Source organism: Martes martes, assembly GCF_963455335.1.
Source record: "Martes martes genome assembly, chromosome: 3".
In the NCBI taxonomy this organism is placed as follows: domain Eukaryota; kingdom Metazoa; phylum Chordata; class Mammalia; order Carnivora; family Mustelidae; genus Martes; species Martes martes.
This window is the reverse complement of record NC_137890.1, coordinates 64,580,344-64,594,006: the sequence shown is the minus strand read 5'-3', so window position 1 is coordinate 64,594,006 and position 13,663 is coordinate 64,580,344. Positions and strand designations below refer to the sequence as shown.

Below are 13,663 nucleotides of genomic sequence, written 5' to 3'. Positions count from 1 at the left end.
GATCAGTGCTGGTGTACTCTTGAGAATATTACTGGGTCTTCACCACTTTGTCAGGGATGGCTAGGGCCACTAGAATTGGATATATGTTACTAGATGGCTTTTCTTCTGGGGAAATTAATCTCTGTTTCCTTTACCTAAGTGACTTTTGGAACCAATCTAGATTTTCTTTTCTTGAATCTTCTTTCCAGGTGCATAGACTCAAATACTGCAGCTACTGACTGTCTGTGCCTCATGGTGAGGGTCATATCTGTGCTGCTCAGTGATGTGTTCCTGGCACTTAGCAAAATGCCTAACACGCATGGTGGGAGTTCAGTAGTAGTTGTGAAACAGATGACTGACTGCGAGGGAATTTCCACAAACTCTCCTTCAAAATCACATAAAGCCAACTCAGCTTTTTATCAATATTTTCTTTTCTATATACTTTATTAGTCTGTATCCTGCCAAGTAATTTATCTATATGAAGTGGGCTTTAAACCACAGTGGAATTATGAATATTAAATTATAGACCAAGCCTTGAGGTTATTCCCACTACTGACTGAGCATGGGACAGTCAATAAATCTGCAGTCACTTGTGGTCCGTCCCCAGAATGGTCTCACCTGAGGCCTGGGAGTGGGTGACATCCTGAAAGTCTTCCAATATTTGATGGCAGATTAGGAAAAGAAGGAAGTACTCCCTAGGGAGCATTATTGTCACCAATGGTTTGCAGAGTCACGTGGACAGGACTTACCACATAACAGAAATGACACTTCCACGTATCTGTTTCAGGGGACATCATTTACGGGCGTGTCATGGTAGATCCTGTCCAGAATCTGGGTGACTCCTTTTACTGCAGCATTGAGAAGGTGTTTCTGTGCACTGGAGCTGACGGCTATGTTCCCAAATACAGTCCCACGAATGCAGAATACGGCTGCTTAGCTGACTCTCCTTCACTCTTATATAGATTTAAAATTGTGGTAAGTGCTTTGCCCCAAACAGTGAACTAGGTAGATGTTCAAAGCTCAATGTTTTCATCTGGTATTTAAAAACAATAGCACCTTTTCAAATGAAACACAATGGTGACATTGTATGGTCATCTGTACTTGCACAAACCTAAAGGAACCATTTTGTACTTGCAAAAGTTGGCATTATCTACAGCACTCCTCATTTTCTTTATTGCTTAAAGGACAAAGCTCAGCCAGAGACGCAAGCCACCAGTTTTGGAAATGTCCTGTTTAATGCCAAGCTAGCAGCCGATGACCCTGAAGCTATTCTCTTAGTGAATCAGCCTGGATCCGATGGCTTTAAAGTCGACTCAACACCACTCTTTCAGGTGGGCCAGTAATAAGCCACTTACACCAGCTCTGTGAGCACATGCAAATTACTTAATATTGGGATGATCCAGGTGTCTTCTATTAAAGGGCAGTGATAGTAATACTGCATAAGTAATCATAAAATTGAATAAGGTAATGCAGGTAAACCACACAGGACCATAGTGGGCACCTGGTAAGCATTCTGTAAACCCCAGTTGTTATTATTTTTATTAGTGCATTCACTTCATTTTAAGGCTATGAGTAATGAAGACCCTTATTCAGCCCAGAATAGAAATCTAAGTCTGATGTTTGGAAACTCTGCTTTTCTTTTCTTTCTTTCTTTCTTTCCTTCTTCTTTTTTTTTTTTTTTTAAGATATTATTCATTTATTTGACAGAGAGAAAGAGATCACAAGTAGGCAGAGAGGCAGGCGGGGGAGGGGGAACTGGCTCCCCGCTGAGCAGAGAGCCCAATGCGGGGCTCGATCCCAGGACCCTGAGATCATGACCTGAGCTGAAGGCAGAGGCCTAACCCACTGAGCCACCCAGGTGCCCCGGAAACTCTGCTTTTCTTATTCAAAACTTCCTTCCTGTTGACTTTTCATGACCATCTTTATTAGAGTGATCTTGTTTGAACTGCTGGCTTCAGAAAAGAAGTGTGCACAGCTCATAAATCTCCATTCTCAAAGACTTTATAAACCAAGACAGAATATCCTAGCCTAGCGATGGATGGTAAAAAAAATACGGGCGACCCTAACACAGAGCAGACAAATGAGACAAATTCAGAGTTGTGTTTCCACAGAGAATCCTTGGAGGGGCAAGTACACCTTTTAGGAAATTTCCTGAAAATTGTCCACACCGGAGGGGCTGCAAACACAGTACTGTCTTCATCCTAAAGAAGGAATCCTAAGGAAGCATATTTGTTACTTGGAATAATTTTTTTTTAAGATTTTATTTATTTATTTAACAGACAGGGATCACAAGTAGGCAGAGAGGCAGGCAGAGAGAGAGGGGGAAGCAGGCTCCCCGCTGAGCAGACAGCCCAATGTGGGGCTTGATCCCAGGACCCTGGGACCATGACCCGAGCTGAAGGCAGAGGCTCTAACCCACTGAGCCACCCAGGTGCCCCTACTTGGAATAATTTTTTAAAATGATTTTCACTGTTAATTCTCAAAGCATTAAACTCCTTTTAAATCCTAAAGGCTTCAGGGAGCCATCAGAAATTCCCTTCTTTTCACAAGCCCTAGAAAAGCCGAAAAATGGACCTTTTCTATGGCCTTCTATGTAAATATGCAGCCAGATGTACTAGAAGAGAGTCCTGAGAGTCAGAACATCTGGGTTCTAGTCTTGCCTCTGCCACTAACTGGTTGAGTAACATTGGCACGTTATGTAACTGGTACATCCTTCTTTACCCATTTTTCAGATGAGTAAGTTAAAACCATGTGACAGCTCCGACATTCTATGGCAGCAAGTCACAGATTGCCGAAGATTTACTGGCACACACTCCCTTGAGAGTCACACAAAATATTTAGAGTCCTTTACATAAAGCCTTGCACGTACTACCCACAAAAAAATGTGAAGTGTATTAATTCTGCAGTCTAGAGTAAATTCTCAGTGATTGTCTCTGCCATTAATTTCTCTTGCAGGAGTTGTGAATTAGGTCGGTGTGGTATTTAATTTTCTAACAAATAGAGTTGCATTTTCTAGGTTGCCCTGGGTCGGGAATGGTACATACACACAATCTACACGGTAAGATCAAAAGACAACGCCAATCGAGGCATCGGCAAAAGAAGTACCGAGTACCAGCACCACTCCATAGTGGTTCCAGGGAAGCCAGAGGCCACGAGCCAGAGCCGGAAGAAGAGGGAGATCAGGAGCCCACCCCCGCTGGCATGGGACATAGGTGCTGACAACAACCGGGGAACCAACATCCAGCACATTGCCTTGGACCGCACCAGCAGGAAGCAGGTCCCCCAGGGGCGAGTTCCTCCTGATGGCGTCCTCCCTCGTGAGCTCAACCGGCCCAGCTCTGACGTCAGCCTGGTCACAGTCGTTGGCAGCATCGCGGTGGGGTTCCTCACCCTCTGCCTCACTGCCATCACAGTGATGATGTGCAGGAGGAGGAAGGGTGCCAGGAGGAAGGGCGCTCTGAAAGGCTCAGGCAGTAGCAAGCCCATGATGGCCCGACAGAGCCACCAGGGAGACAGCTCAGAGGTTTGAAGAGCGTCGCTGGGATTCAGCCTTGGCCTCCAGTGCCTTAGAAAGACGATGGAAACCCAAATGCTTCTGTCAGTGCCGGGGAATTGGGGACTTCTGTTACGAAGCTGCTCAGAGGACCTGACTGTACTAATGAACTTGGATTTGAATTCTGTCTACTTTTTCATGCATCCGAGAACAAATGCAGACCACAAACCATGCCTTTCCTCTGGCCCCAGAGGCAGCAACAATGTATTCGTGTATACACATAGCCACCCATGGACTGCCAGGAATGGACTTCTCATTTTAGGCATTTTTCTCTAAACAGTGGAGACAAATCTATTCCAAGGTGCTGCAGACTCTCTCAGAAGTTGAAGAGGAGTCTCCTGTTGCTATATGAGCATGAATCTTGAAGGTGCAATTATCACATTGTTTATTCATTGTATAACAGTTTATTCCTAGAAAGGTTTTCATGGATCATCTGCACGAATGATAAACGCACTGTTTACTATGACAAGTTTTCAAATAGGTGGAGACAGCATGGAATTATAACCGGGGGTGGCTCAACCCATCATTCACCTTTCCTACTACATGGGAGGGAACGGAAGGAAAGATAGAGGGAAGGAAGTCACTAGGTTGGATTTGAATTATTTCTCATCCTCATCAGAGCCTCCCTGTTTTACTTGCTTATTTAACTTTAAATTAAACCAAAGAATATGTTAAGTCTGGAAGAGATTGTCGAAGAAAGACTTTCCTGTTATATAGTGAGAAATAGTTGAATTCTTCCATGATAGTATATCTTATGGGTGCTCAACATTTGTGGGAAATGAGAGGGTTGGTGGCGTTTTGATGATGAAGAAATGCTAGAGTTAGATTCACATTTATAAGACAATGTTCTGTAAGAACTGAGCCTAGATATTTGCAGTATTGAATCCAAAATTATGAGAAGTATCATTACAGGTGGTGGAGGGGGAAAGTGGTATTTATTAAATAATGGGTTTAACCAAAGTGCCTCTTCTACATCATGGAAATAAAGAACATTCTGACAGATGATACATGAGGTTAACCCTCAGAGGAGCATAATCACACAACAATGTCCAGAACTTAAATTAGCCATAGGACATTTCATTAACCTTCTAATCAGCCTCTGGGCTAAAAATGGGGGCCTCTGCCCCTGTCATTCCAGAGATGGCCTTGGAGGCACAACCTTCTTTGATCCAGGAGGAAAGCAGCATTCTTTGTCATCTCCAGTTCAGTGAGCTGACGCAGCGAGGTCCCTCTCAGTATCTGAAAACATACGGTGCGACACTGCTCACAGTGTTAAAAACCAGGAGACTTAAGTGAGCTTGCTTGGCAAGGTTCCCATCACCCTTCTGAAAAAATAGACTCTCCCCAAATGGCAGAAATTTCCGTTGGAAAGGGAAGGAAAATGTCAGTAGTCCAGTGACCAATCTCCCAAAAGCTAGTGAATGTATTTCAAACAAAAATAGGGTCAGGAGAAAAAGAACTGTACTTAAGGGCTAACTAACCCTCACGTGTTGCCTGGAATCTTTTCACTTTTGTCCACAGCCTGGCCACACTGGACGTCCTAGTGGAATAGATCTCATCTGGTGTCCATGGGCACCGGCCATCTCTATTGAAAAAAGGAATCTATGTTGGTGCTGAGAGGTAAAAAGCGTCTAATGCTTGCCTCTCTCCTTTTGGGCAGCTCTGCACTTCACACTCAAAGTCTTTCAAAGAATATGGTAGACTGGAGTCTCCTTCCATTGGGGAATTTACGGATATCACCCCTATAGCTCAAGGGCCCCCCAAAGGACTTATATTAAGTACTGCATAGCCCGGGAGTTCATTTGTCAAGTAAACATGAATGCTTTCATCATTATCCCCTTTTCTTTTGCTTTGCCTTCTGGCAGGTGCTTTGCTACTTCTTTAGCTACCTTGTAACTTGTCTAGGAACCAGCATGAGTTAAGCAGCTTCAGTTAGCGTGTGGACTTTTCATAACTTAGCGCTGGGTTCAATTCAGTTAGACTGTGGAAGCAAGTGCTAGCCGTTGACTTTATGTTCCTTCAGTGGTTTAGATGCCTCAGAGCCTGACTCTCGTGCAGTCGTGAGCATCTCTGTCACTGAAAATAGTAATATAGTAATATAGTGAAGCCTCATTACGACAAGTCTGTTTGGAACCTTTGGGCCACACTGGTTTTATATCAAATTTTACTCTGCAGGGAGTTTTACTAATGAGACTGCCGTATATGAATTGGAGGGCTGATAAAACACAGAACATGTCTATCCTTTCCTAACAAAGAGACGTTTCTTCCTCTCCACCCATTCCTTCTCTCTCTCTCCCCCTTTCTCTTCTCTTCCTTTCCCTTGAAAAGAGAGTCTGTGGAAAATAGGCAGATATAGCTTTCTCAAGTGTAGAGTGCTTGGATTTCAGCAGCATCTTCTTTTTATCTGTTTACTTAATGTGTGATTTTATATACATTAATCTTAAAAAACTCTTTTTAGTGGAAAGAAAGGATCAGCAAAAATGTTTTATTGTTCAATAAAACAGACCCTTTTCCCCAATATTTTGTTTTTAGACAATTATGCTAATATTATCAGAACAATTTCATAAAATAACTTCCCATAGACAATGGGATATAAGCTATAATAACTCCTTAGATACCCAGTAGCTTCTGACCCTAATTAAAGCTATATAACGGAAATTGTATCACATAGTAAAACCCAAAGCACAAAAATATATATGAAGCCTTAGCGGCTCTCCCTGCATACCAACCACAAAGCATTACAATACATAATTATGGTTTTAATGGTGGTTTTATTTATCCCAATTCATTCCCTCTGTTAACATTTACTAAATGCTCACCTAGGACTAACCACTTTGAGAGATTACACAGAAACCAAGATACCCTCCCTGGTCTCCAGCAGGTTCTAACCAAATGTGGCTCGTCCTTTAGACCAGAGGGATCAGCATTTGCATTGGGTTCTGCCCTGGAACAAGAACAAGCCAGGCGTGTCTGTGAACTACAACTTAAAACTCTCCAGAGCACTGACAGTGGAGTCCACTCTTTTTGCTCTAAAAGAATCCCACATTATGGGTCATTGTGATCACAGATCTAAGGTAAAATATTTCAGATCAATGATTTAATGGAATTGCCCTTCACAGATCTACACAGAAAGGGTACATTGCAGGGATGTGGGTAGTCTGGCTTATTCTTTTCCTCTTATTGGAAGACAGGCCCACTTTATTCCAAGAATGGGATATAGCACATAAATTCTTGTTCCCATCCATTAATACCCCAACACCTCCTGAAGTGCACCCTCCCACAAGCATCCACAGTGTTTGAACAGTATAAATAGAGGTCAACTAGAATTCCTCCGCCATTCTACCGCATAGCATTTGTGACATGAAGGACCAAGTACAAGGGATCTAGTTCTATAAGAGGCAAACAACTTCTTTATCAGGTCATCATACCTCTTAAGTCTTTTCCAGGTTACCAACTCCAAGGTCAACTTTAAAAAATGGAAATGGACCTGCGGAAAATCATAGAGCCTCTCATATAAATCCACTCTAAAGGTTAAAATAGTCCTAGATTGAGAAACGATAAAGTAGCAATAACAGGAAAATGTAATGACATTTAAATTTTTAAGGTTGGAAATTTGATTTCTGCTGCTATTTTGAAAATACCTATTTAGTTTTGATTTAGAAACCAATTTAGTCCTTTAAAAGAAAAAGAAAAAATAATCTTCAAAGATGCAAATGTTTTACAAATTTGAAATGTACATAGTTGTATTCATTTAAAAGCAAAGGAGCTCTGATTCTTTGAAACTCTTTCATTTCTTCTAGCCAGGAGGGCAATAACAAAAGGGAGAAGACAGGTGTCTTTACTAACTGCAGGGCAAATGGTGAATAGGGCTTAGGTGTTCAATCAGTCCTACAGCCATGGCTTAGAAATGTGTAATTTGGCACAGCACTAGAAGTACAACTAGTATCTGGCAAGCACATTACAGACACATGTGCGTATAAAAACAACCAAAGATCTCATTTCTAGAAAATGACGACCCTAAATATAGTTTTAACTGAGATGGTCCATATGGAGATTTTCAAGTCAACAGAATGGTCATTTGTGTAAACATACTATTGTGGGATTTTTTTGGACATTAGTTTCAAGGTTACTATGTTTCCTTAAGATTTTTCTTCGACTTGATTCCAGTGTTGGCGTGGTAATGACAAGAATTTTCAGAAAATACCATCCACAGGTTCAAAGTTTCCCTCACTGTCTATTTCTCTTTTGGTGTTAAAAATGGAAGATCAAGATTTGGGTAGTTATTTTGCTTTTAATAAGAGATTCTAAAATAGAAGTGTGCAGCATTTTCCTACAGTTTTCACCGGGAGGATTATACAGAAACTTCTTAGATAAAAGAAAGCTAGTTCTCTCTTGAACTAAAGTTGATACAACAAACTACACTAATGTGAGCCTCTCTCAAATTTAATTGTACCGGGAAAACCAATCAGAATATTGAATTGGCAGCCTTTAAACAGTTTTGCTCTCTTCCCTTTCTTTCAAGTACATTTGTTAGCTTTTGCTGGTATCTGTGTATTTTTTTTTTTACGTTTTACTTAAGAGCAACAACCAGAAGAAGAAACCAAAATGCTGCTGTAGCAATGACATCTCCTCTTTCCTTCCTTCCCTCCTCTCCCTTCCTTTCTTCCTTCCTTGGTTCCTTTCTGGCACAGACTAGGGCTCTTTCTTTCTCTGATATTTGTCTATCATTCTTCCAGTAACACTTCCCTTTTAGTTTGGAAACCATTGCCATTTTCACTAAGTAATTAACATTCTCTTTCATCTGAAAGCTAGTAAGTGAGCCCAGCATTTGTGCAGTGTCCCTTCTTTATAAAATGTTAAGGCTTTTGGCTGATGGAAAGAACTCCCTTCAAAAGATCAAAAGCATCATACTGAATAATGTAATGACAATCTGTGCTTTGATTTTTCTCTCAGTGAAGGTTCAACACTGACATTTAAGACACACACACAAAAATCCCTTTAAGGGTTTAATTGAGCAAAAGTAAAAGGCCAGAGATCACATATATGAAGTTGTTTTGCATGATTGAATACTTTGCAATGAAATAAATGGCAAAACAAAAAAACTGTTAAAATGTTAACAGCTTTGAAGTGTTTCAAATTGTAATTATTAAATGCACAATGTTCCTTTCACTATTAGCCAGATGTTGCCTACCCAGATTGCGTGATTCCTTGAATACTCTAAGTGAATCTCTACTACAGATATTTATTTTTCCAATGTTTGGATCATCCCTTCTCATAAGAATTGTCAGTATTGTGCCTTAGAAAAAAAGAAAGAAAAGAGAGAAATGTGAGTTTTTAAGAACTAACATTAATAATAAAGAGCATTGTAATACAAACCACTTAAAATATAGAAAAGCAATTACTGGTAAGAATAAAAGATAATTTCTGTAAGGGCCCAAATTAAGCACATTACAAAAAGAAGTACAAAGCTGAGTCTCTTTCTGTGGTTTCAGGAATTCAAGTTTTTGGCAAGGTATTTTTAAAGCCCATTTGTCTCTGAAAGAAGACTTCAGCCTGGACAAGGAGTTGTGTGTTTGATAATTGTATTAAGTGCCTACTTCCTTCCCCAAAGTCCTCCAAAAACTCAGTAAATTTATATTTATGTAGCCACTGAGTGACATATCTGTGTGTAATGGAATTATTTGCAAAGCTTAATGGCCTTTGTGATTTTCCCATGGGAATTCTTCAAAAACAAACAGGGTCTAGTTTTTGTTGTTATTGTTTATTTACTGGGGTACTTCATGTTTGCTGGATATTGAAGCTTATCCCCGGGAAACCAACTATGCCAATAATTTGGAGCCATTCAGTCTTCTATCCACATCTAAAATAATTCCTGCTGCCACTTGTGTTGCATAACTACCACTGTTTTCCTTCGAAATATATCACATGTTTAATATAAATAAAGCCCATATAAATATAAATCTGTTAACACGGTCAAATTATTGTGGTTCATTCTTCAACTTTATTAACGCTGAAATCCAAGAATTCGTGTAGTCTGCAATGAGTGTCCGTTAACTTTTGTTCCAGGTCTGAAGCCTACACTCCTGCAGGCTTCCAGAATGGGACCTGTGCTCCCAGTACTCCTCTGATGCTTGTGGCAAAGTATTTCAGCTCCTTTCCAGGATCAACCCACAGGATCTTAGCAATTACTCACCAGGTATAGCAGGTGCTGACACAGCCAGAGGCCTGTCAGTGGCAATGTATGCTTAAAGGAAACCACATATTTAGGCGAGTAAATCTGTCCCAGGAGCAGGGTGTCTAGATCCTACTACAGGTGTGAAATCCTGCCCAGCTGCACTAATGAGGATGAATCAACTAATAACGGATGAATCCATTGCTGGGGAGCTGCCCCGACAAGGTAGACCAGTCGCCTTTATGTAAATTTCACTCAAGTCAGTAATCATTTGATTTATTATATGATCAGATTTTTAATAGGTGGCCACCACTGTTTAATACCAGAAGGAAAGGCAAAGACAGCCTCTTATAGCTGTTGAAGGATAATCCCAAGAAAAGGGCCAAATACACAAGAGAAGGTAGGGTGGGGGACTGGGGGAGGAAATGGCCGTGTTATAGCAGAAAAGCTGTCATCAGCTACAGAAATGAGGAGCTTGATCCATCTTCACTAGAGAAGAAAAGAAAAGAGCCTGTGTGCTAGGAAATTTCCAAGCCGCTAGGAAGAAAACCTGGCTTTCAGGAAGTTAGGAAAGGGGATGGAGGAAGAGAAGATTCCTGATACAGCCACACCTGGGTATTGACTGGGAGATAAGATCTCCCTGCCATAAAGTCACAATCACCCCAGAGGCACCCAATTTAAGGGAAAAGTCCCCAAACCAGAATAAGTGAAGGCAGACCTGATTGGGGGCAGGGGGATGATCAGAAACAGAGCTGGGCCAATCTGAACCCACACAGTACTGATTCCCAATCGTAAGCCCCCACCCAGCAGCCATGCCAGGACACTGCTGCAGAGGAAGATCGATAGCAATTTTTGAAACTCCTGCTCCCTACAGACTGCAAAGCATTTCAAGATGCTAATATCTCCTCCTGGAAATTTAAATGTGACTAATTGCAAAGTGGTTAAAGGTGATAGAGAAGGCGGTCGGGCAGAGTAAGATTATATCCAAAGGAAGATGAGGCAGGTCAGGGAGGATACAGAGTACTCAACAGGGGAAGAACATTTGGAGAAGTGCGTATGCATAAAGAGATACAAATATTTTCCTAGGATTTCCTCAGAGTTGAAACTATTCAGAAGACAATGAGTCCAAAACACATAGGCTGCGTGACAACATACAGTGGCTGTGGCCGGACACGTTTCTGCCCCTTTTGATGAGGACAGAAGCCCCATCTACCTGCACACCTCACCACCACTTGGCTTGAATTCTAAAGAGACCACTAAATCAAGAGGCACTGGTGATACTCAAGTGTGATCAGAGAAGGTCTCAAAGGCAGTGGCCCCAAAGAAGTTTTGTTGGTAATTTACAGACATATGATTTTCTGTGGGTATGACCTACACAGTGTATTATTTTCAGAGACACTTTATACACATCAAAACAGATGACTGCCCTGAGCTGCCTGGGTGGCTCAGTCGGTTGAGCATCCGACTCTTGGTTTCAGCTTAGGTCATGATCTCAGGGTGGTGAGATCGAGCCCCGTGTCAGGCTCCACGCTCAGCACAGAGTCTGCTGGAGACCCTCTCTCCCCCTCTCCCTCTGCCCTACTCCTCATTCTCTCTCTAATCAACCAATCTTTAAAAAACAACAGGTATCTGCTCTGAGTAGCTGAATTAGAGAGAAGTATTTTCTCCATGGAGACGAGAATCCCAGGTTCATGATTTGGTATTTTTTAAATGTAAGTTTTATTATTATGCTGATATGACAAGGCCAAAGGATCAAGAAACAATGGCCATTGAAAAGAAAGCTTAGTATACTCACAGATTCCAATGGGAGCTGGTACGTTCCACAAAAAGGGCCACACACACGGATGCAACAGGGGCAGTCATGGGGCAGAGGGAACAAGAGAAAGTGTGGGTGAGAGCCTTTCTTGTAGTTTCCATGGGCAGAAACAGCCAAGGAGGGATAAACAGGTTGAGGATTAGCCAATTTGAGTAATTCCAATGGGGTCTAGGGCATAGGGCTGTCCCTAGATGTCTGGTACCTGGCCTTTGGGGGATGGGCAGATGGAGAATAGCCCATAGTGTGGGAGGCAGATAAAGAGGGCAGTTGGGATAGGGGCTCTAGATTGTTTAGTGTGCCTATGAATGGCACAAATCTCTAGGAATTGGCTAGCCAGTTTTGAATCTTACAGGCAGAGTTAAAGTAAACTCCAGAAGAAGAGCCAGGATCTTTTATCTAGACCCCAGGGTATTTAATTATACCCAAAATCAGAGAAGTAAGAACAAAGACTTTGAAAACCAGAGCCAAGTTTTGTGTAAGGGAAGTCCTGACAGGAAGAGAAAGGTCTGGTAAAAACCTACCTATCCTAGAACCAAGGGTTGTGGGAAAGGCAGGTTGAGAGAGAGGGAGAGGCTGGAAGGCTGAGAAGCTGATTAGGCCTGTGGGGAGGGGAGGGCAGGGATTACAGCAAGAACAAAGGGGGATTTTGCCCCTCCGCTACCATTTCCCGTTTAAGACTCTGGAAAGAGATCACCTCTCCAGGGATCACTGTTCCAAGGTCAGGCACAGCCAAACACACCCAGGGACCAGTGTGTGCAATCCCATTGTATTGGCCCAGCATCTGGAGGGCAATGAAAGCTTGGGGCAGCTGGGGACTGTGGTCCCTGCCTGGAAAAGCAGGAAAAACACCCGTGGGTATTCTGTGCTTGGGGATTACTATGATCCAGGCCAGTGTCTAAAGAGATCGGATTCTTCCTTCTCTCTAAGAGGTTGTTCGCTATTTTCCTCCTCTGCAGGCCCTGCCCCCCCTTCCAGCTCCCCTCCCCCAGAAGAAAAACAAACTTCACCCTAAGGAGGGGTGGGGATGATTGTGTTTTGAATATAGTCTTTGGCAGTCACGTTCCAGGAGAGCCATGACCTTCCTTGATTCTTCTATGCCATTTACCCCCCAAAATAGTTCCCCTCAGAGATTTCTTTAGCCAGCCCTTAGTAACTGATATAATAAATGACCTATGGCAAGCTGAAGAATTAATGAGACAATGCAGGAGGGACAGAGTAATTTGAATCTCCCAGAGAGCTTTCAAACCACATCTGCACAGGGCACCTGGGTGACTCAGTTGGTTAAGCCTCTGCCTTAGGCTCAGGTCATGGTCTCAGGGTCCTGGGATCCAGCCCGCCTCCTGTCGGGCTCCCTGATCAGCGGGAAGTCAGCTTCTCCCTCTGCCTCTGCCCTTCCCCTCCCACTCATGTATGTTCTCACACTCTCAAATAAATAAAATCTTTCCAAAAAATGGAAAACACAATAAAAAAAAAAAACCAACAACAAAAAAAACCCCCAAGAACCAGAAAACACCTCCATACAGCCCCAGAGATTCTGATACAGCTCTCACACCCCATTCCCACACTAGCGGGATGGCCCTAGGGGCATGCCAGCAGGCTGTGTGTTTCAGAAAAGAGCTTCTAGTGAGTGAGAGAACCACGACCTTCAGGGAGAACCACTAGTTTAGCATTTGGTGTACATGGACAAGAAAGATTTGCATTTTCAGGGCAATCGCGGAAACCAGAAGAAGTAATAAGTGTGGGTTTCTGGAATAGGGTAGGAAGTGCGCTCACAAAATGTCCCTGTACATGTAGGAACTGCCGGCTCAGGTGACCCTCAGTGTCCAAGTGTGTGGTCAGTCACTGCACCACTCACTGTTCCTCAGCTGTATGGTCACTACTGGCTAAGCATCTGCATGGTGTGACCTCAGATTCTGGCTGGTGTGAATGAGCTGTGATCGGTTTCTGTTCCCAGTTTTTGTTAAAATGCAAGTATTTAGCTTCTCAGGAAAATTATGAACCTCAGTGAGTTAAAAATGAGTGCTAGAGTTAGAGAGTCATTAGAATCTACTAAAAAATGTATTAACTGTGAATTGTGCAGAACTCATACCAAGTATGATACGGTCTCATGAAAAAAAGCAGGTTACAAAACCAAAGGCAGGGA

At 42.4% G+C, this 13,663-nt stretch overlaps 1 protein-coding gene across 1 annotated transcript in view; it reads left to right on the top strand.

Moving 5' to 3' along the window:
* The window catches only part of FREM2 (FRAS1 related extracellular matrix 2), a gene marked incomplete at both ends in the record, with an annotated part of 150,466 nt that extends 146,958 nt beyond the window's left edge, over nt 1-3,508 (top strand). Inside the window, 3 exons of the mRNA XM_080799201.1 lie at nt 767-954; nt 1,164-1,310; nt 2,996-3,508. Coding sequence (XP_080655327.1) covers nt 767-954; nt 1,164-1,310; nt 2,996-3,508 — 848 coding nt within the window. The remainder of the gene's footprint in view (nt 1-766; nt 955-1,163; nt 1,311-2,995) is intronic.
* Between the last annotated feature and the right edge of the window lie 10,155 nt (nt 3,509-13,663).